Here is a 27307-nt window from a genome sequence, read left to right as displayed (position 1 = left end):
AATAAATAATATCATGCATGCCGAGTCATAAATTTTTTGGAAGGATAAATTATACATGATGACAAGAGATGGATTGCTCACCCAGCTTTGAATTTTGGACGCCCTCCATTGCAGAGTGCTCTCTTCCACCTGCTATACAAGCTTCCCATTCCTTAAAGAATTAGTAACAGTCAAAAATTCCTCGATAATTTTATCTAGGTGCACCTCCTGCCCGTTCAATCCAACGTCTCAAACCCACCTAAACCACGGAAATTTGCAAGTACCATCCCCATTTTCTCGTCAAAGTTCTTTGAAGTTTGAGACCTGACTTCCGCCAGCGAACCGTCAACAAACTAACCAGTCCCGCACGCACCCATTTCCAGCCGTGAATAATACACGCCATTGTTGCCCTCCACAAAAGCTCGCTGACTCCACCCGTTTGGGTGGCCTCAGCTCGAGCACCAAAGATGGCGGCAACAGCCATCTCTTCTTCTCTCCTTTTCCTCATTATCGTATCCTTCTATTCTGAAGCGGCATCCCAGACAACTGCTGACGGAGAAAAACAAATTCTCCTCCGGATCAAGGAGGACTGGGGAAATCCCCCGGCTCTCAGCTCTTGGAACGACTCCACCTCCACCAACCACTGCAACTGGACCGGAATCGGATGCTCCGCCGATGGCTCTATCACCAATATCACACTCGTCAACCAAAACATCAGCCAACCGATCCCCGCCACCATATGCGACCTCAAAAGTCTCTCCATTCTCGACCTCAGTTACAACTACATCACCACCTCCTTTCCCAAGTCCCTCTACAACTGCTCCAACCTCCAGTACCTCGACATCTCCCAGAACTACTTCATCGGCGTGATCCCCTCTGATATCTACCGTCTCTCTCCCCGTCTCACTACCCTCATCCTCTCAGCCAATAACCTCACAGGAGATATTCCCCGCTCCATCGGTCGGCTCCCGGCGATCGAATATCTCGCTCTCAATAACAACCTCTTCAATGTGTCCTTCCCAGCTGAGCTCGGCAACCTTTCAAACCTCCAAACTCTCTTGCTTGCATATAATCCCTTCGTTCCGACATCCATCCCTTCGACATTCCGCAATTTGACTCAGCTGGGCTTCTTGTGGATGGCCCAGACTAACTTGAAGGGCGAGATCCCGGAGTTCATCGGAGAATTGACGCAGATGTACCAATTGGACCTATCGGAGAACTCCCTCAGTGGAAGCATACCCACCGGTATCTGGAATTTAAAGAAATTGCAGTACCTATATTTGTTTAAAAACAATCTCACTGGAGATATCAAAGTCAATGGATCGATCGGTGCGTTAGAACTGGAGCAGCTAGACGTCTCCATCAATCAATTGAGCGGATCCATCCCAGAGGAATTCGGCAAGCTTCCGAAACTCTCCATCCTCTTGATGTACTACAACCGGCTTTCCGGCGAGATCCCTGCGAGCATCGGCCTCCTCCCCAAGCTGACGGACCTCCGGCTCTTCAGCAACAACCTGACCGGGGTTCTCCCGCCACAACTGGGGGAATACTGCCCGCTGTGGAATGTTGAGGTCGATGACAACATGATCTCCGGCGAGCTGCCCCAGAATCTCTGCGCCGGCGGAGCTCTGTCCTCGATCATCGTATCTAACAACAACCTCACCGGCAACCTACCGGCGTCTCTCGGCAACTGCTCCACTCTCGGCAACATCATGATCCAAAGCAATAGATTCTCCGGTGACTTCCCCGCCGGGATCTGGTCCTCGGCTGTTAATATCACGACGGTGATCATGCACGACAACGCCCTCTCCGGCACCTTGCCGGACAAGCTGCCATGGAATCTCTCCCGGCTGGAAATGGAGAACAACCGATTCTCCGGCGATATCCCGTCGTGGGCGGGGAATCTTTTGGTCTTCTTGGCGGACAACAATTCGTTCTCCGGCGAGATCCCGGCGAACATGACCGGACTCTCCCATCTCCAGATTCTATCCCTCGCAGGGAACCATATCTCCGGTGAGATCCCGCTGGCGATATCGACGCTGAAAGCGCTCACCACGCTCAATCTCAGCCACAACCAGCTCACCGGGGAGATCCCCGCATCGATCGGGTCGCTGCAGGTGCTGAACACCCTCGACCTCTCTGTAAACCAGCTCTCTGGCGTGATTCCGGTGGCGATCGGTAACCTCAAGATCAACTTTCTCAACCTCTCCTCCAACCGCCTCTCCGGCGAGATCCCGATCTCGCTCCAGAACCCAGCGTACGACCACAGCTTCCTCTCTAATCCGCAACTTTGCTCATCTGACCTGCTCCTGAACGTCCGATCCTGTGAAACTGGATCGGGCGGCTCAAATGGGTTGTCTCGAGGCGTGCGGATCATGTTCATCGTCCTGGGTGTACTGATTTTTGTGATCGCGGCCGGGTTCGCCATCTTCGTGATCAGGGATTGCCGGAGGAGAAAAGATGGTGATGATCTTGCCAAGTGGAAGCTGACCTCTTTCCAGTCGTTGGATTTCACGGAGTCGTCCATCGTCCGTGGGCTCACGGAGGATAACCTCATCGGGAGCGGCGGGTCTGGAAAGGTCTACAGAATCCACCTCGACAATCGTGCAAGAGATATCGTGGCCGTTAAAAAGATCTGGAATAGCAAGAAATGGGATTCCAAGTTAGAGAAGGAGTTCCAATCAGAGGTCGAGATCTTGAGTTCGATCAGGCATGCAAATATCGTCAAGCTGCTCTGCTGCGTCTCCAGCGTTGATTCCAAGCTCTTGGTGTACGAGTACATGGGGAATGGTAGTTTGGATCGGTGGCTCCACACGAAGCGGAGGGTGGAGGCTACATCGGTGGTCCTTGATAGATTAGAGAGTGGTCCACGACCGTTGGATTGGCCATCCAGGCTTAGGATTGCTGTAGGGGCAGCACAAGGATTGTGCTATATGCATCACGATTGCTCGCCACCGATAGTACATCGCGATGTGAAGTCCAGCAATATATTATTGGATTCGGACTTTCGAGTTAGGATTGCCGATTTTGGTCTGGCCCGGATGCTGGCCAAATCTGGTGAGCTTGATACAGCGTCGGCCATAGCAGGTTCGTTCGGATACATGGCTCCAGGTGAGGATTTTTTTTTTAAATTTTTTTTCTATTTTTTAACATCGAATATATATATTCTCCTTCGGCATAAATGCATGCAATTCACAGTCTTTTCCAATCAAGAAGAGATACTACTATGATGAAGTGCATTCATTTCTAAAAGGGATGACAGGTTTTATGAAAAATAAAGTTTGATTTGCTGTTTTACCTTGGATCAAGGTTTAGGTGCTGCAGGTGTAGTACCATGTAACATGTTTCTTTTATCTTGCGTGTGGCTGTCACCCCAATCATATGTTGCTTAAACCATCTACTTTTCTCTTGTTAATTATAATATTGTATTGTAAGCAAGTTGAAATTCATATTTAATTGTCACTTAAATGATATGATTGGCAGTCTAAATACTAATTATAGAAATTGTAATCTCAACTTTATCTGATGTATTTCATCAGAAACTTCATCTGGTGCAGAAAATGTCCAGTCCGAGAAGTTAAGAGGTGGTAAGTGGATGTTATGATGGAATAAAAATATGGGCCGAATGATTCTTGTTTTATTATAGTACAAATATTCTAGCTTAAAATACTAGATAAATTCTGAAAAATTACGGTTCTAATATTTTATTATGGTACCTTTCTTGCCTAACATATGGTGCTAGTTTCTTTTTTGGTTTTCTTTCTCTGATTATTGTTTATATTTTTTTGAAGTAACTGAAGGAGAAAGGTTCTCCCCCAAAAGGTATTATTAGAATATCTAATTATTGTTTATTTGATTTTCAGAGTATGCATACTCAAGGAGGGTGAATGAAAAGGTGGATGTATATAGCTTTGGAGTGGTTCTTCTAGAGCTGACCACTGGAAGAGAAGCAAATGATGGAGGGGAACATGGTAGCTTAGCAGAATGGATTTGGCGTCATGTCCAAGATGGTAATAAGTTGATGGATGTCATAGACCAAAATATAAGAGACCCATTGTATGTGGATGAGATTGCTGCAGTCCTTAAGCTTGGTATTATCTGCACGGGTACGTTGCCTTCCACGAGACCAACAATGAACGAGGTGCTGCAGATACTACTCAGGTATGAAAGAATGCATGGGATTGGGGATAAACCCTATGCCGAGTATGATGGAGCTCCCCTTCTACAAGCTAGAAGGAGCAGTAGAAATAAAAGGCCCTCTGATGGAGATGAGTGTAATGATGATGGTAGCTTGGCATGTAATGTGTGAAGTGAGGAATTTGAGGATGGAGTTACGCTTATGGCGCATTTGGGGGGATGTCCGCATGATTTCAACGGTGAGATAAGGTGATAAACTTCAGCACACACTTCACAACATCTTATGTGGAACTTGTAGTAGAAAGGTCCTCTGGATGCCTCGTGAACTAGTGATACTGGAATGAACACAGTTAGGGTAGAGTATTTTCAAGTTATATGCTCTCACAAGAAAATATCTACAATAATTATCATCTAAAGAAAAATAAAACTTAGGATATATTTTCTTAAACCATATAGGATGATAGAGCTTCACAGTTTAGAGTCATTTTTCAGTCATACATTTCCCTTTTAAGTGGAAACTCTTCACATATGTAATATTTATTTGAAAATGCAAATCGGATCTTTTGTTATGGGCTTCAGGTAACTATGGATGAGCTTATTCTTACGTACATAACTGAACCCGGGGATGAAACTTGCTCTAGTTCTAATTTTCTGTTAAGAATCAGGGCCGGTCTTGGGGCAGGTCGAATTGGACGACCGCCAGACCCCAGACCCTGCATTGATATTCCAATTGGAGGCAAGGATGACTTTCTATAATATTATAAAAAAAAAATAATTATATAGATTAATGATGGATTTTACACGTGCTTAACGAACATATCTATAAAAATTATTACATGTAGATTAATTTTTCAATGATAATTAATATTTAAAGTATGTTAATTTTTAACAGAAAAGGCTATTTTTTTCATTTGACCCCAGGTCTAAAACATGATAGGACCGGCTCTGTTAAAATTCTTCTCTTTTCCCACCCTCCATTGATCACAAAGTTCCATTGAAGGTATAACCACATGGAGAATGTTATTGATGTGAAAAGAAAGTGAATATGCCTTCCAAAGACAGACCACCGCTGATTGTTATGACAATTAGAACAGTTGATGTTGGCCCAAATTTATTTGGATGGAGATTAGGATTAAAATTGCTTGTTATAATGGATGATATTTCACGTTATAATGAAAATAGTGATAAATATCAGAAGAATAGCAGCGTTATTTTTCAAAATTATGAGTCTTCAAATAAAAATGATTTCTCCAGCTACCTGAAAAATCTTCCCCCGCCCCGCCCCATTCCACCACCCCACAACAACACACCACAAACCCCACAACACACCCCCACACCCCCCGAAACCCGACCGCCCATAGGTTTCCTATGGTTTCATGAGATATTGAAATGAATACAAGGTATACAATCAGCGATAAAACCATTAAGAAAACAAACAGAAGAAAGGTAATCCACGTCCATAGCTACTTTAGAAAAAACCACTGAAGTGAAGCCCTAGAGATGCCAGCAATTAAGTTCCTGAATACAAATTGCTCCTTATGGAAATAATTTGACTTGTGGATAGGCAAATCCTCCACCAGATAAACAATCTTTCAGTCAAATGCTTAAACCCTGATTTTTTCAGTCATCTAAGGGAACCTATTCTTTTTGCATTTCTAGTTTTATGAAATGAACACATACAGCCCCGTCGGGTGATAGAAGAGGGTTCGCCTCTTCGCTACATGGGACATCTAAAACTCCCAAGTGTTTGCACAATGAAATGACAATCTACTCCAAGAAAAATAAGACTTCATGAATTCCCCTCTTTTATTGTTAGATCGTCAGGAGAGACCCCCAAAAAGAAAAGCGGAGAAAAACTGAAAAATAGATAAAGAAAGGTTGCCTGTTTGGCCACTTTACAGGAAAGAGAAGAAAGAACGGCAGGCCTGGAGCAGCATCATCCACACCCACTGCCAGACCCTGCATTTATGCACCTGCATGATTTCTCCTGCTTCGCTCAACGCTGCAATATCTATATGCTGCCGCAAGGGTGTTAAATTAAGCATTCCTACATAGAAAATAGAGGAAGGGTGTTGAGGAATGAGGGGGTACAGAAAGAAATTAGGACCCCTAGGTTTGTAACAAGACACTTCAGGATTCTTCAAGCTCAAGATACTGAGAGTGGGATGCAGCGAGAAGTGCTGCTCCAATGCCTGAGCCGTCGGTGGCAAGCTTGATGACAATAGAAGCTGCGGCCTCTTCGCCGATCATCTCTTTAAGTGTAGTTTCCAAGCAATTGCTAAATATAGTGTAATGCTCGTAAAGCCCACCATCCATAGCAATCACTGTCCTCTGCATCTCACCTCCATCCCTTGCTGCACTGTCCCGCCCCTGCTTCTTCAAGACACCCAGTATTCCAGCAGCAGCCAGACGTGCCCCACGTTTAGCGATGATGTCACAGACCTCAACAACTAGTTTTCTAGTTTTCAAGGAGGTATTAGATATCTGGAATTTAAAGGAAAAAACAAAGATTTTGTAAAAGAACATAAATTCTGATGATTTATGCTGTCAAGAAGAATTTATATCGTACAGAAGAAGTAAAGGTAACACACCCCTAATATTTCTTTTAGTTTGGTCCCAACAACCCTGAGATCGGATGATGTGTCATGATGCATGGCTGACATGTCCGGAGTCCTGCATATCTCAAGTCCCAATTTTAGTTGTGATAAGCCAATACCATAACATCATTTGACATAGATATCCACTAAAATACAACAAAAGATTATTGCCAGAATTACAAGGTGAAGCAATTCTACCAACCAATGGTTCACTGTGAATGTTAAGAAATGGCAAGAAAACAGAGTAAGTTCAACCAACATGCGTACTACCTTTCAGTTCAGACTACACAAACAAATTGTTAATTACTTTTTAGCGACATGATCAAACCAATTCAATGCAATGATTACCATGTGCACTTACAAAAGAAAACAGACCACAACATGGCATGCAGACAAATTTGTAAGAAGACAATATATACATAATGCACGCACACACACTGATATGTACCGCATAGAGTGATAGAAGACTTTGTAAAGTCATTATATTTTCTTTTTCCACATCCAATTTTATAACCAAGAACAAAGCTCCAAACTTGTAGTATCAAATTTGGGACTTTCAAGAGGATATTACATGTTAGCACATTAAATAAGAGTGATAAATTAATCAGGAAAATTTTAAAAAAAATCATTCAAAGGGGGCGGGTCATTGATACTGCATACAAGATCCAGACCTAATATTTCAGGTATGTTCTGGATCAGATTAGCAAGTGCCACCCTAGTTGCCTAGAAGCGCTTTGATATGGACAAGAAGAAAAATCAGGCAGAAGCAATCATTTTTCTATTAGATATTATTAAGAATACAAAACTACATTTGACTATGCTTTAGGATGCATTCCATTAAAATCTAACTTCCAGTGATAATCAACACCACTTGCTTAAATGATAGCATGCAAAATAGAATAGTATTCTAAAAGTATCCATTGACAAATAAAGCATACCGTAGTATAAATTGAATTTCAAGTTTTGGTGGAACGCTGTCTCCAAACAAGGCTGCTTCTTCGGCCATCTTCAACAGGACTCTTCGCACAAGTTCTCCCAAGTACATTCCCGAGATTAACTTCTCAAAGATCTGGGGATAACAAAATAAGTTACATATAAATTTGAACAACCAACAACTTTTACACTCAGAGAAAAGGATGAAGAAATAACCTGTTCACCAGGATTCAGACTTTCAAGATCTAATGCTTGATCATATTCTGTAAGAGGAAGATGAGACGACCTGAAATTTCCCCATTCCATGTTGATAACCTACAGAACAATGCAAATGCCTCACATATGGTTGATAATATAAACATGCTTTGCCCCATTTATATGAGACATATAGATTCTTTCTTGCTATTAGTTTAATCAGAAGCTTAACATCACTCGGTTTTCCATTTTTTTTAAAAAAAATAACCTCCCATACTTACATTCCACAAGTTCTTTCAAAATGACAAAGGAAACAGGCCACAAATGTTGCTTACCATCTCTCCTGATTTTGGTAAAAGGCCATGCCATTTAGGAATTGCATGTGCACGCTCTACATATGCCGCATTTGTTCCAGTACCCAGTATGACAGCAGCAACCACATCATTATCATAGTATCTGCCCCCTGCCAATGTCCCAATTGTGTCGTTTACCTAAAATAAAACCATCAGTCGTGTCCCAAATGTGCACTATCTTCACCTTTCAGATGAAACAAGAAGCAAACAAATGGAAGAATACTTCTCCTCTTTTTGAGAATACCCAAAAAGAAAAGGAAAAGAAAAAGCCTCAGTTCAAAAGCTGGTCAATCTAAAATTTAAAAGCAGTAACATACCAGTGCTGAAACTCGCATATCAAGGCCTTGCCTTTCCATGGCCTTGGTCAACTCCGCCACCACATCTTCCCCAACCTGGCATTGGAGGATTATGGAAAAGGTCCAGTCAAAACATATTATGGTCTAAAAGAAAGTTCTGCAAAAATGATAATATCTGAACCATCCGCCCAATGTGGTTGTGGGGCTCTATGATTCTTGCTATCTCTGATACAAATTAAATGAAGTACTTAAGCTTTACAGAGTGGTGCTCTTCATTGACATGATCTGTAATACCTTCAGGCCACTCCTAAGAAAAGAACTGGTATGGAACATGGACTTTTGTCATAAACTACCACCAAGGAGATGGAATATATCACACCAGAGCACAACCAATAAGCTAACTACTCAAAAGTGATTGTACGTAAGGCATATTATATAATTTCTATTCTATAGCTCATTCAATGATTATTAAATAAAAAAAATGTCAGTAATAATTTGTCTTACAATCAAGTAAAAGCCATAAAATGTAACCTTAAAAAAAAAAACATTACATGACACGAAGGTTTACCTTTGAACTATATATTCCTACACAGAACCAAAATCTTAACCAATAGATATTTAAATGCAGTGCCATATGTAGTAAGCACACCAACTTGTACGTCAATACTTTAAAAGAAAAACCTGACAACACATCAGTAAAGCTGACAATGAAAAGTAAAGCAATAAAAAAAGTGCAGAGATCTCAAAATACACAGGACAAAAATGAAAATTCTAATTAGCAGGTGTCACAAAATTTCAAAGTGCTAGAAAAACTAACATAGCTGAGAAAGCAATAGAAAAAAATGACTAGACAGAGAATAAGCGTAGAACAAATTGAAATGTGGAGGAGCACTCGGGGCAAAATTTTGAATACAGGAAAATTAGCTAACTGCAATGGGCTACTTTTTCAAATAGTGGAGAAGAAGTTAATAATACTCATTAACCACATCCTATATGAGATAACTCTTGTTGATGACTGTCAACCAGAATAGAAAACAAAGAGTATATGGTAACAATCGAGGAAGCATAAGAAATTGCATTTCATGATTATGCCATGCATAAGAAATGAGGAAATGCAACTACAATGAAGAAAGAAATGTAAGCAACATGAAGATTGAGAAAGGAGATCGAATAGGCACAAAAATTTGTTGTAAGATGTTAAAAGAATGTGACAAATCCTGCTTGCCAGAGGAAGATGTCTTAAGCTCCAAAAAGACCAAACAACAAACAACTTAAAATCCAAATCCAAGAATATGATTTTTCTGATAAGATCATAACACGATCTATCCTATGCACAGAGACCCTCATAAACCAGTAGCATTAGCCATATTCATGAAAATTCTCGAGTAGCTGCAAGTTCATCATAAGATAACAAAAACTAAATCATAAGTTCATTTAGTTCACACAGGAAAAGAGAAACCAGAATTTACCGTGCCATCAATGGCGAAACCCTTTGTCCACTTAATAAGAGTGCCTGATGAGATTGAAGTTTGCTTCACTGGGAAAGAGAAAGTAAAACCAAGTTCTCGCTGCCTACCCGCAGGAAGGTGAAATTCCTCACCTTCTGAAGCAACAAACTTTGCTAATTCTGCAGCAATGAAGTCAAATAGTTCCTGAAAGCATAAATGAAATTAACCAAGCTTACATTGCAGCTTACAAGCATACATAAATATTTCAGAATAAAGAAAAGTCAAACACACAACACCTGGCTCTTCACTTACACTGGAGCGTCCAACCATTAAATTAGGTGGAATGGAAACTTCTTCAAACTCTTGCTTGACAACATGCCCTTCCTTTCCTCCCAATTGTACGCGTAACACACGGAAGTTGGTTCCCCCAAGGTCCAATGCGTAAAACAATCCTGTCTCATCCCTGTGAAAATACAACTTTCTAAATATTGATTAAAAAAATGGTTCACATTATTTTAGCCACACATCCATGATATTAGTTATATTGTACAGGCATGTTTGATTTAGCGGTGAACAATCAATAATGCAATCTACTTGCTAAAAGGAATAGCTAGTACGTGTTTGTAAGTGACACACATGTGCAGGCACGAATATGCGTATAGATCTTAAAAGTATCACTTCTCACATAAAATCAAGTGTTCAACTCGGCTAGAGTATGTACTAAAGTTTACTCTCCTCATTAGCCTTCTTCCTGTCATTATCTCCTCAGCAAGGACATATTTATTTTAATGAAAGGGAGTAATTTTTTTAAGCAGCATGTGGTAACTAAGAGATGCATCTTAGGCAGCCAAAGGAAACCAACATTTCTGGAATTATCGGCATAAAAATTATCCATACTCTTGGTTTGGAGTGGTAGCATACCAAATTATAGGTCATCTATGCATATGCATTTAGATGATATAAAGACAAGCATAAAAACAGCTAGGAATGTAGGTGTTCAGAATGAGGAAAAAGGAAGCCTCCATCTCACTCCCACTCCACATGCTAAAGTTATATTGATCTCTTTATTTTCATCTCACCAGATATGCAATACACATGCATTTATCAGGGACCTTCAAACACACCAGCTATTTAAATAAGTACCAGCCTCAAATTTAAGCATCTTAAACTAACATTCATCAGTGATTATACTAGCATACCAACTATAAATCATAGCACACTGTACTGCCGAATAATGAGCCAAAAAGAGGCTTCACATAGAAGAACATAAGAACATGAGATACTGGAGAAATATCTCATGTAAGCCAGCTGGAAACAAAAGAAAAATAATTGGTTCAAGCATAATCTCAGAATCATCTTAGGTTGAATGGGAACAAGGTTCAAGTCAAACTGTGTCTCCTATTATCTTGGGCTAAGACATGGGTTCAAAATCTTTATAGTTTTTATCAACATCCTTTGGAGCTTACAAGGGTTCAAGTAACTAAAATGAGACACCAAAGCTTGCCAATACAACAAAAAAAATTGAGGCATAACTTGAATAGAACTTTGAGAGGCCTGAATGGTACACTAAGATATAAATGTGATAATCTTTCCTCTAGGTACTTCCCCATAATATGTAGATTAACTTGGGATCGTCCGGAGCCATTTTTCCCCCACTTAAGTGGCCCCACATAAAAGAATAACTTAATGCATTAACAAAGGTTTACTCATAAAATGATGTTTGACTCCTCTTTTTGCTTTTTATTTGTTTTCTAAAGATGAAAGTCCTATTACAGGTCCAATGTTTAGAAGACTTCATTAGAAACCATTTTCTTTGTCCATCTTACAACCTAACACTGTTCTTTACTTACATAGATATTAATCTGCTAAACTAAAAGTAGCAATTCCATAAAACATGTCACAACCTAGCAACTCTGGTACAATCTTACATAGATACAGATAACAGAATTCTATTCTCACGCAAAATCCAAACCCTCCAAAGCCCCAAATAGAACGGCTTAACCTAGTATAACTTCTTTTCATAATTGACAGGAAGATACTTGGCATCAAGTCACCAAAAACATAACCTTAATGATACAAACTGAACACACCTTACATCATAAACCTCCGGGATCTAAACATATGGATAACTAGCCATCATGCATAGGACCACCATTAGCTCACTCATCCAAGGTACTAACATATGAATAAAGAAATATCTTCATTTGTTGATCCATATAAATACTTGATGCACAACTACTCAACCTTTACTATGATATAATGCATATCCATTCAACAGTCCAAAGTTTGAAGAAGGCCAACTTATCTCCTCAGAGTATGTCATGTATTGTTGTAGAGGTGAGCTAGACTAATGGCCATATGGCGTATCTATAGGTGATGAAGCAAAAATAAACATTCAAGTCAGATTATAAAACAACTTCCAGTTTCACTGATCTCAAAATATCATAATATGAATACTTAATAGGGATGATGCAACTTTGATATCGCAACCAGAAAATGGCTCAACTTAACCATAACTTGGACCAGGATAGAACAATACGTAATTCAGAGTCAGCAAACTTCAATCTGACTTCAGGTTAAGTGAAGATGGTAATTAAAAGCTTCACCAGCTCAATGTAATGGGCAATGTTTGTAATTAATGCTTTGACAACTGAACTTGGCCCATTTTGGAAATTTAATCATAACTACATGCTGCACTGTTGTTAATCACATATGGTCACAATAAAATCTCAGCATGAATGGCAGTTACAGGCATGATACAATCAGTCAATGCATCAAATTAGATTAGGTCAGCATAGTTTACTGATCACTTAGGACTGAATCAGCCCAAAACTCATTTGACCAATCCGAGTTACACACTAGGCGTTTATCTTGTTTAAAATTATTAAAAAGACTAGAGAACATGCAAATCAGGAAAAAGAAAAAGTACTATTAACATGCAATCACTTTTACTTGAGATGTTGTTGTTCCCAAGATTAGACTAAGATTGGGCATTTCTAGTGGTTGTAAAGAACAAATTGAGTGAGAGGCAGGTAAAAGCAGACATAGTAGACATATATGACTTGTGCATTAAAACATGACAGCATGAGCTGAGGTGCTCAAGTAAACTATGAGCAAACAACTAACCTACAGGCCTTAGCCCATCTATGAAGACTACTTTGGATTCAGGCATACCTGCTAAATGTTATGATACACCCTTGGCAAGAAGATCCACTCTCTAAAATGATTCTGAAGTTTCAAGACTTCAAGGAAAATTTTATATTATAATAATAATATGGCACAAGGAAGTTTATGTCTTAGAATGTACTAGAAATAAGTATACTGGGATGGATGCATAGTAAAATTGCGGTGAAAATGAGTATATTAAAACTTAAAAGAGATATAAAACTCTAGCAAATTAAGCACAAACAGATGGAGAATTGATTAGGATGACACAAGCAATGTGCTATGAAGATCTCAGGCTTTCTAGAAAAGAGGTGTACTTTAATATACTTTAAATGATTTAGGGAGAAGGGAGAGCCTAACATAACATGAATTGAAGTTGTTAAAAAGAATATGAAAAGTTTGAAATAACATCCTGCATAGGAATATGCTTGGAAAACGAAAATCCATAAAGCCAGCTCCAAATAGTTGGACAAGGCTTCACTGTTATGAAAAAGCATGCCATTTCGGCAAGTATGGAGACCCATATTGCTGATTATGAAGTTTAAGATTGTGGAATTAAGGTGTTATTGCTCTAAATTATCCCAGACACAAAAGAGTCTAAATGAAGAGAAAGAAACACAATTTGATTGGAGGAATTAATTCATCTCTCATAACATTATATAAGCCAACAGACCAGATCAATATTAAAACATTTAAATTATAAACCCCCTTGCATGAGAAGAAAAAAGTTTTACTGAAAGAAAAAGAAATTATTCACAAAAATAATACTACAAGCATGTAAAGCATCATTGTTTTGTTATATACCATGCCCCTTTCCCTCAGAAAACAACAGATTTACTACAGCATTAAAGGACATTTACTTCAAACATCAAAGGTCAGTTACAAAATATTACCAACAGGATAGCAGTGGCGATGATGGTAGGTCTAGAGCAGGGAACATGTGGGAAGACATTGTTTGTAGACCATACAACTTAGCACAAGACTTTTAGTTTAAAGAAGCTCATAGTTACCCAAAAAACGAAGCTCGCCAAATTGAGGTTTCATGTGAAAGCATTTAGTTTTGTTGCCACTGTTTATCCATATCTATAATGCACCTATTAATTCACTCTAGATATTTGTTCTTTCATAGTAACTCAGCAGCTATTTGTACAAGAGAGTATTTGTGATCCACTGTGTCTAAATAAAATTCTTTCTTGATAAGATTTTGTTCCATATCCAGCAACCGAATTAAAAGGCCATGATTAATATGTCTTGGTAACTGTTCAAAAGAATTAGATGTTATAAACCAGGAGCTAATCATAAAGTGAACTTCATAAAGCAAAGGTTAGATAAAATAATCAAAGAAAATAAACAACAATCCTACTGCCGTAAATCCTAAAGTACATCAAAGTTGAAGAACTATTTTCCCACCAGCCAAATTTGGATTATAGCCAAACACCAAGAGATATCCTTGTAATAGAATGGCTTCCATCTATTGACATATGAACTAACCCATAACAAGGGAAGCAAAAGAGAGACATGACAACCAGATAATTTCACTTGATATTCATAGAGAAGACAAAACACAGTCATATTTTTTAAGACTACCAATTCACAACTGGCTGCAAAAATAAAACTTATTCTACTCAAAGAGGGGAAATGCATCTGCAAAACTTTTAGTTGCTGACCGTGATAATCTGAAAACAGTTTTTTCTTTTTGTTTCTTGTAGAGGAGTACAACAACCCCCCTCTGCACCATCACAGAACCCATGCCCATGATATCATACCACACAAGGGCCAGAAGAAAATTAGAGTTCCAGATCCAGCAAACGTTTTGTTTCAGGAACAAGAAAGCAAAGAAAGAGATTCATGGAAAAGGGACAGAAAATTATCAAAGTAGGACTCCATTGAGCAGGAACAGACAATTAACAAAGTAGGGACTCCAAAACAAAACCATAAATTCTGACAGAAGAAACCAAAACGAAAAGAAATCCACGTTAGAAACATTCTTTAAGTTACACCAATAAACAACTACAAGAAAGAGAAAAGAATTATCCAAAACACACAAAGAAAAACCTTTTCAATGCTAAGAAGTAAGAACGAGTACTAAAACAACATCAAACTGCACCCTCCTACCCCGCCCACCCCCAAAGAAAATCATCAAACAATCTTCCCATACAACAAGATGGGAATAAGTGGTAAAAACGAATTAAGACACCTAAACCCAAAAAAGAAAAAAGAAGAGGAGAAGAAGAAGAAGAAAAAGGTGACCTTAAAAAAAAGAAAAAAAAAGGAGTAGAGGGGAAGAGCAACGTAAAGCATATCTTCTTGACTGATATTCTAGAACATCCTTCTCTCTTTTTTTTTTTTTTTTTGGTTAAAGAAAACTTTCCGTTTCACATATCAACCCAAGAAACAGAAAACAACAACAAAAAGATAAAAAAGACAGCATATATTCTAAATCAAATTATAAAATTAAAACCACGCTAAAATCTATATTCATAAGACACTATCAAAAATTTATATAAATCAAAAGAAACAAAATTCCGACTAATTTACATGAAAGTAATGACAATCATAGCACCCTTTATAATATGCACATCCTTCATAAAAAAAGAATAGGCGGGCAAAGAAACGATAGCGCGTACCCAGTGGGGAGGTTATCGACATAGCTGATGAGCATCTTGAGCTTGCTCCCACCCTCTGACGCGAGCCCGGCGTGCATCTCCACCGTCATCGCATCCGCCACCTGCCTCAGCTTCCCGATCGGCGTGGCGCACTTCTCCTCCAGTTCCTTCAGTATCGCCACCGCCCGCGCCCACCGCCCGGAGCTCCGCATCCTATGCCGCACCACCAGCGCCGCCACCGCGCATGCCGCCGCCGCGCACACCACCGCCGCTCCCACTGCCACCTTCCCCATCCCCGCCTCTCCCCAAAATCCCCCAAAAACCAAAGAAACCAAGAAAATCTTCAGTAGAGTCCTGAAGAGATCTACCAAGATCCTAGCTTCCTAATCGATCCAGGAGATCAGGGCCTCGAATTCTCTCTTCTGCTTCTCCTCCCCGTCTTCTTTCTTGATCGGATGAAGACGAGAAACCCCCTCGGATTGGAGCTCTTTGCTTGTGTTCTTGAGGTTGGGAATTCCCTCTTGCCGGCGCCGATCGCCGATGATCGGAAAGGGAGAGGGATCGCCAGAGCCCCTGAGATCAAATGGAGATGGGGAGAATCAGAGGGGGGATTTAGAGTAGGGGGATCGAGAGATGCGGCGCCATGGGGTTTGGGAGTGAGAGAGAGAAAGAGAAAGAGGGGGGAAGAGATCTCCGAGCCGTGATTTCCGATTCTTTGGGACTGGGACGATTTGAACGAGAGAGAGCTCTGCAGAGGGGAAGGAAGAACCTGTCCAAGATCGTCGAACCCGACTCCGGTTTGTTGTTATATAGGAAGCATTTATTTCCGGAAAATTTTCTTGAAATGCCTTTCAAAGGAATGCCCTCCATTTTTGAACAAACCGAGAAGGTCAGTGCATTCCTCACACGCTTGATTTTATCGGAGATCCAACGGTTAGAAATTTCGGCGGACCCTCATGGCAATTTGGTCATCAGGCGCTTACCCGGGGGCCGAGGGGGAGGTTTGGTAGTTGCGTCATAAGGAGGTGGGTGTTTTAGTAATTATGATGGGATACGGCGCCAAAACGCGAAAGATACAACCCGGCCCGCGGGATCCGCGCGGATCGCAGACGAGGCCCGACCTTGCCTGCCACGTGTATGCTAATATTCGTGAGTGACCACGTGGCGAGGATCTAGTAGTTACGCAGAAGTCAAAGCTGAGACGAGCGTTAGCAGAAGTGGAAACCGCTCGTATCGCAAGGATGCAGCATATGACGAAAAACTCTTACCCGAAAATTCCAAGTTTCTAACCAGCCTTTGCATTGAAAGCATGCGTTAATAGCATCCGTTGTTCCGAGCCCACCTCGAAGCTGTGACGTTTATCGTGCCATATAACAAGGATAAGGTTGATATCGTAACAAAAAAAGGAAAAAGGATAAGGTTGATAGCGGTTTATTAAATTCCTCTGTATTATTTTACCCCAAAAAAAAAATTTCCTCTGTATTTTGGGTAATTAATTCCCCTGGCGTTTTCCATTGGCAAGCACCTGGGGAAAATCGAAGAAGGTCCAGCAATACTACCAATTCCTCTGTCAATCAGACAATGTGGATATTGTACCCAAACAAAGGGATGAGGTCGACGGCGGTTTATTACATTCCTCCTTTTTTTTTCTCACTGGCAAGAAAAAACTTACAAGAACCGCTACCAATTCTGTTCTCAACCAGACTTGACTCCTCGTGAATGGCTCGTACTTTGCAAAGTGACCGGTCCCGATCGAAACTTTGACAAATTCGTTGTGCGTGGCGAAGGTGTGGTGCGTTACATTTGGTAGAGAAGATGGGCCGCGAAGCAATACTCTGCCTTAAATTTCAGCACCCGCTGAAGTTTTCGTGGGACGAGAGATGAACGGCAATTATGAACTTGCCCTTGACGTGATTTCTTTTGTCTCGGCTGGTAGTTGTACGCATGGAATTTATCATTTCAACGTGCGGTCCAGTTATTAGGGAATCTGGTAGCGGAGAAGGCCGTGAACGATTGGAATCTGGAGAAAGATTGTCCGAAGAAACAAAACAAAACAAAACTACATGAGCGGTCGATTAGCGATTAGGCCCCATCTGTGGGCCACCTAAGCGGTATCAACGAGTGGGAGAGCCTCTCGCATCACATCAAAGGTTTTGCCTATGACCGAGTCGCCGCCATAGCGGAAACCGTTCTTGCTGCGCGGACTTTTTTTTCTTTTTTTCTTTTGTTTAATTGGGGTTGAAAGGTGTGTCTTTTTAACCTTTCTATCTTTCAAAGCTCGTGTTACAGATCTTGAATCATCTTAAAAAAATATTACATCGCAAAGTCACACTTAGCTGTATCATGTGGTGCTATCTAGTTGCCTAGCTCGGCAGGCAAGAGATAACCAGACTACTGCATTAGATTTTTTTTTTTTTTTTTTTTTTTTACAGCCTTAGAGTCAATCTGCGAACAAAAAAAACCCAATCCGATGGCACCGTATAAGTTATTTAAGACAAGGCCCCAACAAGTATTAGCCGATATAAAAGAACCATAGGATATTTTATATGTAAGTCTCTCATGCTCGTGCAGCATTGTTCACGTTTCAAGGGCAACTCAAGGGGAGATGCTGCTAGTTTAACAATCCCGCTCTTCGATCGTGCAAGCAGCTTGTCGTTGTTTAGATTTTATCAAGTTAGTCAAGGTTAAGTATATAAATTTAGTCTAATTTATATAAATAGTTCCTTCATCTTCAATGTTGTCATTGTTACGTGTTTTATTATTATTTTTTTTTTCTTAACCATGTTTGCATGGGAGGGGGATTGATTTCTAGCTCAAGGAAATATTTTTACTATACTCATAGTAAGTCTTGTTTGTATAAATTAGACAAAAATGATAGACTTATGAGGTCAAGTTTTCGATAAAAACATTGAAAGTGTTGGGATATACCGACCGGTCCTCCCACGCCGACTAACTGTCGGGCCCGCCTGACCAGCGCCAACTCTGCCGACCGACGACTGCCGACGCCGCCCGATCAACCTATGTCGACTGGCCGACTCTCTCTCCCCCCGACCAGCCGGACTGGGGAGCCCAACATCCGACTCTTGTAAGGCGCCGACTGACCTTCGGAGGGTCCCTGGGTGTTCGCCCGACTGACTATCGAGGGTCCCTTGGGGTTCGCCCGATATTTCTCAACCAGGCACCGACATACAGTCGGTCGGCTCCTTCAAACACCGTACGACTGCTGAAGACTGTCGATCCTGGCAACGGCGTGTGGCACAGCCGCCTTGAGGCATTATCCCACCTAAGGCATGGGTCAACCCTAGCGATTTGACAGCCCACGATGATTTGACAACCTCACGGCGACTCTGACAGTCCTCAGCGATTTGACAATTCTTCCATTGTCTGCGTCATTAATGACGGCGCCATACCGCGCTCCACTATAAATCGGGGAAGGCAACAGTGCTAAGGAGGTCTTTTCGAAACCTTGAGCTCTTCCTCTCTAGCTCTCGCTCTCACCCTCTCTCGCTCGAGCTCCTTGATTTTTTCTACTGTTGCCTAGTCTCCTCTCTGACTTGACCGTCGAAGGTCCCCGCTGGAGTCACCTCCGGTCAGTGTGGACTTCTTTTGCAGGTGCTCGTTCCCGGCGACCAAGCGACGAAGGGATTGGTCGCAACAGGTTTTGGCACGCCAGGTAGGGGTTACAACCCCCACGGAACTCGAAACATCTGTCGAGATGACAAGAACAAGAGCTCAGCAGTCGAGGGTCATCAGATCGGCGAGGCACTCTTCCCGTCGGGAAGAGGCCTCTCCTCCACCCTCCATGCGGAACCTAGCTCTCCGCATCCCGCGGTGACCAAGGAGGCACAGATCACGGCGATCGTGCGGCAGATGATCGTGCTGACGGATGCGGTCAAGGGCCTTCAACAACAACCGATCCGGTTGCCGCCCTCGCCGGCGGGGCAACCGACGATACACCCGATGCCCTCCAGGAGCAGCCACCGGCACCCGCGTGGTCTCCGTCACCTCCTCGGGAGCACCTGTCACAGCGCTCCCACCGAGAGGAAGAGAGGCGGCCACGGCATGATGCCCGTCAGTCCCGACGACCGTCTCCTTCCCAGCTGGAATGAGCAAGGAAGGAGAAGCGGCCGCGAACACCGTCCGCCTCCCTCTCGTATTCATCAGAGACTCCACCCCCGGGTCTCTCAGTACCGACGGGTCGACGACTACGAACGCAGGTTCGAAGAAATCGACCGTTAGCTTATCCAGCTGCAAGTGGACGGACAGAAGTCCTCGAACGATATTGACTTCCAGACCGCCTAACCTCTCTCCTGACTCATCCTCGATGAATCGATCCCCAGTCGGTTCAAGATGCCATATGTGGAGCCTTACGACGGCTCCACCGATCCAGTCGACACTTGGAGAGCTACAAAGCTCTCATGATGATCCAAGGGGCGACCGATGCTCTTCTCTGCATCGGTTTTTCCTGCTACGCTTTGCAAAGCTGCCAGGGTCTGGTACTTCGATCTTCGATCAGGAAGTATCCACTTCTTTGGACAGCTCGAGCACTATTTCGTGGCCCACTTCAGCACCAGTCGGAAGCCACCACGAACCTCGGACAACCTCTTCTCCCTCAAACAGGGAGAAAACGAGACGCTTCGACACTTTATGGCATGATTTAACACGGCCACGCTTGAGGTCCGGGACCTCAATGAAGACATGGCCATCTCGGCCATGAAGCGGGGGTTGAGGCATCCCGATTCACATACTCTTTGGACAAGATCCTCCCCCGAACGTATGCCTAATTACTGGAGCGCGCGTACAAGTACATGCGCACAGACGAAAGAGCTTCCGACCGGCGTCTGACCGAGTTCAAGGGTCCGAAAGAAAAGCGAAGGAAGGGTCGGGCCCCTGCCGAGCCTAGCAGGTCCCCGACCGACAGTCGGGCCTCACCCCCGTGACGAAACCAGAGGTCCCTCGACGGCGGAGCCCGAGGCTGACGCACCCAGGTATGACTCCTATACTCCTCTCTCTGCTCCCCGTGCGCAGATTTTGATGGAGATCGAAGGAGAGGAGTATCTGCGACTACCTCCGTCTCTGAAGGCAAAGGATCTCGACCGGCGAAAGTACTGCCGATTCCATCGGGGCCATGGCCACACCACCGAGCAGTGCATCCAACTCAAAGATGAGATCGAGGTCCTCATACGCCAGGGATATCTCGACAAATTTCGGAGGAACCCGCCGACTCGGCCCGTCATTGACCGACGACCCCAGCCGACTGAAGAAGCAGTGACTAACCAACCTACGGTCGGGGTCATCAATATGATCTCTAAACGACTGGACCGGGGGACGTCTGCTGGAGGGGAGCCAACGAAGAAGCTGCGCCCAGATGACGAAATTACCTTTACAGATGAAGATGTTCGGGGTATACAAACTCCCCATGACGACGCTGTTGTTGTCTCGACAACAATAGCAAATTATGATGTAAAAAGAATCTTTGTAGATAATAGAAGTTCAACGAACATTTTGTTTTACTCGACTTTCTTTCGGATGCGACTGTCGGCCGATCGGCTCAAGAGAGTCTCTATACCCCTAATAGGCTTTGCTGGAGATGCTGTCACGGTGGAAGGAGAAGTTACTTTGCCCGTAACGGCTGGAACCGAACCTCGACAGAGCACAGTCCACTTGACCTTCGCGGTCGTCCAAGTACCTTCGGCCTACAATGCCATACTTGGAAGACCCGGACTAAACGCCCTCAGGGCGATAGTTTCGACGTATCATATCTTAGTTCGGTTTCCGACTAAAAATGGAGTCGGAGAGATGCGCGGAGATCAGCAGCTCGCCCGACGATGCTTTCAGATCTCTGCTCAAAGCGACAAACCAAAGAGCTCCCTGACGGTCGACAAGTTGGACCAACAGGAAGAAGAAGAACGGGGTGAACCGGCCGAACAGCTCGTTCCCAGCTCGATAATAGAGAATCCCGAACGAAAGGTATGGGTCGGATCTCAATTATCCGACCCCGAGCGACGACAGTTGGGAGAGCTACTGAAGACCAATGCCGACGTATTCGCTTGGTCGGTAGTGGATATGTCGGGCATCCCCCGGAGACGATGACACACCGACTCAACATCGACCCAGCAATGAGGCTGGTGAGGCAGAAGAAGCGGTCTTTTGCTCCTGAAAGACAGAAGGCCATCGACGAGAAAGTGGATAAGCTACTCGAGGCGGGCTTCATTAGAGAAACTATCTATCCCGACTGGCTCGCCAATGTCGTTATGGTGAAGAAAGCCAATAAAAATGGAGGATCTGCATCGACTACACCGACTTGAATCGGCCTGTCCGAAGGACAGCTTCCCACTTTCGAAGATCGACCAGCTGGTGGACGCGACATCCGGTTATCGACTGCTCAGCTTCATGAACGCTTTCGTCGGTACAACCAGATTCGGATGGTGCCTGAGGACGAGGAGCATACGGCTTTCGTGACCGCCAAGGGCCTTTACTGCTACAGAGTAATGCCCTTCGGACTGAAGAACGTCGGAGCCACCTATCAGCGACTCGTCAATAAGATCTTCAAAGATCAGATTAGGCGCAATATGGAAGTGTATGTGGACGACATGCTGGTAAAGAGCGCGCAGACTACAGATCATGTTCAAGATCTTAAGGAAGCTTTTCGCACTCTACGACAACACCGGATGAAGCTGAATCCGACTAAGTGCGCCTTCGGAGTGACTTCGGAGAAGTTCCTCGGATTCCTCGTTTCGCAACGAGGAATCGAGGCCAACCCTGAGAAGATCAAAGCAATCGTCAACATGCGACATCCGGACACCAAAAAGGAGGTGCAGCAACTTAACGGAAGGATCATCGCGCTCAGCCGATTCATTTCTCGATCGGTCGAGAGATGCCTCCCATTCTTCAAAACCCTGAGGCGGGTGAGGGGCTTCTCTTGGTCGGATGAGTGCCAACGGCCTTCGAGGACCTGAAAAAGTACCTAGCTTCCCCATCGCTGCTTGTGAAGCCGGAAGTCGGAGAGACACTGTATCTCTATTTGGCCACTTCCCCGAGGTGGTTAGCTCGGTGCTCGTTCGAGAGAACGAGAGCCGAATTCACCAACCTATATACTACACCAGCAGAGTGCTCCGCGGCGTGAAGCTCGGTACATGGAGACGGAGAAGATGATATTCGCCCTGACTGTGTCCGCACAACGACTCCATCCATACTTCCAAGCGCATGCCATTGTGGTCCTCACCAACCAGCCCCTGAGGGCGATATTGCGTCGACCCGACACATCGGGACGACTGGCGAAATGGGCGATGAAGCTCAGCGAGTTCGACATACAGTACCGACCACGACCCACCGTGAAGGCCCAGGTCTTGGCCAACTTTATTATGGAGTGCCCGACAACAGACCAAGGGTTGAAGGCGGGAACCCCGGAGGAGCTGCGATCTCCGAGCCTGACCCGGGGTCCACCTGGGTACTGCACATCGACGGAGCTTCAAATGCTTGGGGGAGCGGGGCCGGACTCCTGCTCACCAACTCGGAAGGGAGGGTCACTGAGTACGCCCTCCGATTCGACTTTAAAGCTTCCAACAATCAAGCCGAGTACGAAGCGCTCCTCGCGGCTTGAGGATGGCGAAGGAGCTTGGGATCGACAGCCTCCGGGTCTTCTCCGATTCTCAGCTGATCATGGGTCAAGTCAAAGGCGAATTCGAGGCGTGAGACCCGGCTATGGAAAATATCTCAGAAGGTGAAAGATCTTGTGGCACGCCTCGGATATTTCGAGATCTCCCATATCCCCAGATCGGAGAATGCTCGGGCCGATGCACTCTCCAGATTAGCGACTTCAGCTTACGACGCTTTGGGCCAGACGTTCGTGGAGAATCTCGAGCAGCCGAGCATTGACAAGGCCGAGGAGGTGCTACAACTGGCGGCCGAACCAAACTGGATGGATCCGATTGTTCGGTACCTGACCGACGGGATCAGTCCTGAAGATCCCGCAGAGGCCAGACGGCTCCGATGGTCGGCCTCCCAGTACTGATAATGGATGGCCGACTCTACAAAAGGTTGCTCTCCCTTCCTTGCTCAGATGCTTAGGACCGACCGACGCGGACTACGCACTCAGAGAAGTACACGAAGGGATCTGCGAAATCACCTGGGGGGCAAATTCTTGGCCTACAAAGTCCTGCGACAGGGTTACTACTGGCCCACTATGAGGAAGGATGCAGCTGAGTTGGTTCGAAAGTGTGAGCCATGTCAGAGGTACGCCAACATACAACACCGACCAACCAGCCAAATCACCCCTATTGTCGTCCCGTGGCCCTTCGCCCAGTGGGGGGTCGACATACTCAGTCCCTTCCCTCCGACGTCTGGCCAAAGGAAGTTCATAGTCGTCGCCATCGACTACTTTACTAAGTGGGTGGAAGCCGAACCCCTAGCGTAAATTACCGAGCGAAAGATGGAAGACTTCGTCCAGAAGTCCATCATCTTCAGGTTCGGATTGCCGCACGCCATTATCACCGACAACGGGCGATAATTCGACAACCAGGACTTCAGAGACTTCTGTGCGAGGTTTCACATCACGCACCGACTGACCTCGGTCGGGCATCCACAATCCAACGGTGAGTCGAGGTGACCAACTGGACCATTCTGCATGGACTAAAAACCCGACTGAACGAAGCCAAAGGCCTCTGGATCGAGGAGTTGAACTCCGTCCTGTGGGCGTACCGGACGACACCCCGTGTCCCGACCGGAGAGTCACCTTTCAGTTTGGCCTATGGGATGGAAGCGATGATACCGCTCGAGATTGGGCTACTGTCGACTAGAGTGAGCAGTATCGAGAGCGGATAACTCTGAGTGTCGGAGGGCCACCTAGACCTCCTCCCCGAGCTTCGGAGCGAGGTCCAGCTCCGCATGGCTTCTTACCGACAGAAAGTAGCCCGATATTACAATGCCAAGGTCAAACCAAAACTTTTCAGACCTGGGACCTAGTCCTAAGAAAGACAGAAGTCTCGAAGCCTCTAGACCAGGGAAATTGGCTCCGAACTGGAAGGACCCTACAAGGTAGCGGACACCTACGGGCCGAGAGCTTACCGACTGGAGACTCTAGAGGGAAGCACCCTTCCCCGGACCTGGAATGCGATAACCTAAAGTTGTACTACCAATGAACTTTGTATCCCCTCACTTGGAATACAAATTCAATTTCAAAGCCTCGAAGTCTGGAATCTCGACTCTTCGACTGTGGGTCGGCGCTCGTCAAGAAGTACGAGCCCCGACGTCCCGACCTGAGCCTAACGTTCCACTGGGGATCAACGGCCCGATCGCGATGATGCATCGGACGCTTAAAAGGACCGATATATCCATGATGACGGGAGTTACACTCCTTCTACAGTTAAAACGATCGGGCAAAATGATTGGCTGACTTGCCGACTCGATCCCGACCGAGAAAGGCAAAGCGCCAACGCGACCAATGTCGCGTTCGCAACTTACCGACTAGTCACGGTCGGTCAAAGATATTCGGCTTACCACCATTTATCACACGGTGCGACGTAAGTACCCGACTTAGGTCTGGATAACGGAAACTCGACTTGTCATCGTTTCCTCGACTAAATGCATCGGACGCCATCTGACTGATCACATCAGACGACATTCGACCCTATGCAATGATAGGGTCATCGGGGTGTGCCCGAAGGTCGGTCGGCCTTCGACTCGACGAACGTGCCCGTCACATGTCGGGATGACGCACATTCAACTTTAACCTTCGACTCACGATCGGGCGACGGACGTTCGGCTCAGGCCCCCGACGAGCGCGCACCACGATCATCGGGCGGATGGTCTGTAATCAAAATTTACTTTGCCTTTTCCACGACGTGCGTTACCGACTATCATGACTAACGACTTAGGGTGTTACCGAGTGACCTAACATGGCATGTCGGGTCTACGCTCTACGACTCTAAGTCAAAGCGCATCTAAACATACAAAGGAAAAGAGTTCAAGTTGAAAAGACTGACTTCGATTTCATTAAAGATTCAGGCCATGTTTACAAAACTAGGCCGAAGCCCGAATACAAGTATGATAAACAGAAGTAAAGAAAGACAAAAGACCGACTATCCTCAGAATCGGCTTCTTCCACCGGGCGAAGATTGGGTACGGTCGGCGAATCTACTCGGGCTTCGGGAGTCGGAGCCGCTGGACCTTCGGTGGCCTGGTCCGCATCTGCTTCGGCTTCCGCTGTGGTGGTGTGACCTCCCGCGATGGGTCAGCCATCTCCTCCGCACTGGGCCTCCGACTCTGGCAGGACAATGCTCCGAGGTCGAGCTTCGGGTACAAGCTTCGGACGGCTTTCGAGCGTCCTCGTACCCCACTCGGTACGAGAAGAAGCCGCTCTCCAGAAGTTCCTCCCGGTACTCTTCAGAGTCGCGAAGTCTTCTATAGCCCGACCCATGGCTTCCTTCGCCGACTCCGCTTCCGCCCTCGCAATGTCTGCATCGGCCTGAGCGATGGACAGACTTTCTTTGCCTTAGCGAGGTTTCCGAGGCTTACTGGAGCTGCTCGCGTTCGGCCTTGAGCTCTTGGCGAAGCTGTCCCTCTCATGGCGCAGCCGACGGATGGTGTGGGACTTCGCTTGGTGTCGTCCCGGGCCGACTGCAGCTCGACCCCCGAAGTGGCCAGGGCGCCTGTGAGTGGGAGACCTCGTCAGTAAGACGAGAGATCTCCCCCTCAAGCCGGGCCTCCCGGTCGACCGACTGCTGCAACTGGTCGATCAGTATGACCTTGTCGGCTTCGGTGGCCGCAGCCTTGTCCTTCCAAGCCGCGCGCATATCGCCAAATCTTCGATATCCGACCTCCAGCTCGGATATGTTATAAATCAGCTGCACAAAATGAAGCCGACCGTCAAAAGACCGAACCTATAAAAATGATGGCGAGAACGGAAAGAAAGAAGACTTACCCGATCATAGTCGGGTAGAACGAAGACAGCATGTCGGAGACACGCTGATTCTTCATGGCCTCGACGTCGGCTGGGAGAAGAAGCGCCTGGCACAGCCTCCTGGCCAAGTTGTGGTTGGCCAGGGCCGACGCTCCATCAGGCAGTGGAGAGTCGGTCGACGCCCCACCACCGGCGACCTTCCTTCGTCGCCGGATGCCATCGGGGCCTTCCCCCGTGCGGATACCCAGGCCCTGATGTCGGAGAAGGAGGGCACACTTGAGCCCGATCGAGTCCCTCCCGAAGGTGCGACAGCGGCAGACGCGGGTTGCTCGGGCTCGCGCGCCTCCTCCCGAACCTGCTCCGCTGGCTGAGCAGCCGGCACGTCCTCGATCGATTCCTCGGTCGCCCGTTCCTCGGGCGAGGCTGCTCCCTCGACCGACGGTCCCTCGAACGGGACTTCGACAGGCATCGTCGGCGCCGACAGTACGATGACAGGCTCCGCCTCCACCCCGACGGCTCGCTCGGTGGAGCTACTTGAGGCCTCTTGGGAGGCTGTGATGGTCCGGCCCCTTGTGCCGGCCTCTTCCGCACAGCGTACTGCGGACGTCGGCCGCCGTCAATCTCGCCCTTGGTGGCATATCTGCAAACGGCGACAGATGATCAGCACCAAAAAAGAAAGAAAAGAAGAAAGAAGGGGG

General features: G+C 45.3%; 2 protein-coding genes across 2 annotated transcripts; one reads left to right on the top strand and one right to left on the bottom strand.

The window, feature by feature from the left end:
* Nucleotides 1-322: 322 nt before the first annotated feature.
* Nucleotides 323-4420, top strand: LOC105041917 (uncharacterized). The gene is made up of 2 exons (XM_010918991.4): nucleotides 323-3090; nucleotides 3843-4420. The coding sequence occupies exons 1-2, from the start codon at nucleotides 447-449 to the stop codon at nucleotides 4286-4288; spliced, it is 3090 nt and encodes a 1029-aa protein (XP_010917293.2). The 5' UTR covers nucleotides 323-446; the 3' UTR covers nucleotides 4289-4420.
* Nucleotides 4421-5904: 1484 nt separating this feature from the next.
* Nucleotides 5905-16451, bottom strand: LOC105040386 (hexokinase-2). The gene is made up of 9 exons (XM_010916888.4): nucleotides 15731-16451; nucleotides 10251-10401; nucleotides 9960-10142; nucleotides 8512-8586; nucleotides 8177-8332; nucleotides 7863-7961; nucleotides 7652-7782; nucleotides 6708-6789; nucleotides 5905-6600 (listed from the first exon to the last, which is right to left on the bottom strand). The coding sequence occupies exons 1-9, from the start codon at nucleotides 16000-16002 to the stop codon at nucleotides 6247-6249; spliced, it is 1503 nt and encodes a 500-aa protein (XP_010915190.1). The 5' UTR covers nucleotides 16003-16451; the 3' UTR covers nucleotides 5905-6246.
* Between the last annotated feature and the right edge of the window lie 10856 nt (nucleotides 16452-27307).

This window comes from Elaeis guineensis, chromosome 2, assembly GCF_000442705.2.
Source record: "Elaeis guineensis isolate ETL-2024a chromosome 2, EG11, whole genome shotgun sequence".
In the NCBI taxonomy this organism is placed as follows: domain Eukaryota; kingdom Viridiplantae; phylum Streptophyta; class Magnoliopsida; order Arecales; family Arecaceae; genus Elaeis; species Elaeis guineensis.
The sequence above is the reverse complement of the archived record's forward strand: the minus strand, read 5'-3'. Positions and strand labels throughout refer to the sequence as shown.

Coding starts and splice junctions, on each gene's coding strand:
- LOC105041917 (XM_010918991.4), top strand. CDS start 447: ATGGCGGCAACAGCCATCTCTTCTTCTCTCCTTTTCCTCATTATCGTA. Junction 3,091..3,842: donor GTTCGGATACATGGCTCCAG/GTGAGGATTTTT, acceptor TTTGATTTTCAG/AGTATGCATACTCAAGGAGG.
- LOC105040386 (XM_010916888.4), bottom strand. CDS start 16,002: ATGGGGAAGGTGGCAGTGGGAGCGGCGGTGGTGTGCGCGGCGGCGGCA. Junction 10,402..15,730: donor GTCGATAACCTCCCCACTGG/GTACGCGCTATC, acceptor GTATTTTCACAG/GGATGAGACAGGATTGTTTT. Junction 8,587..9,959: donor GTTTCGCCATTGATGGCACG/GTAAATTCTGGT, acceptor CTCCAATGCCAG/GTTGGGGAAGATGTGGTGGC.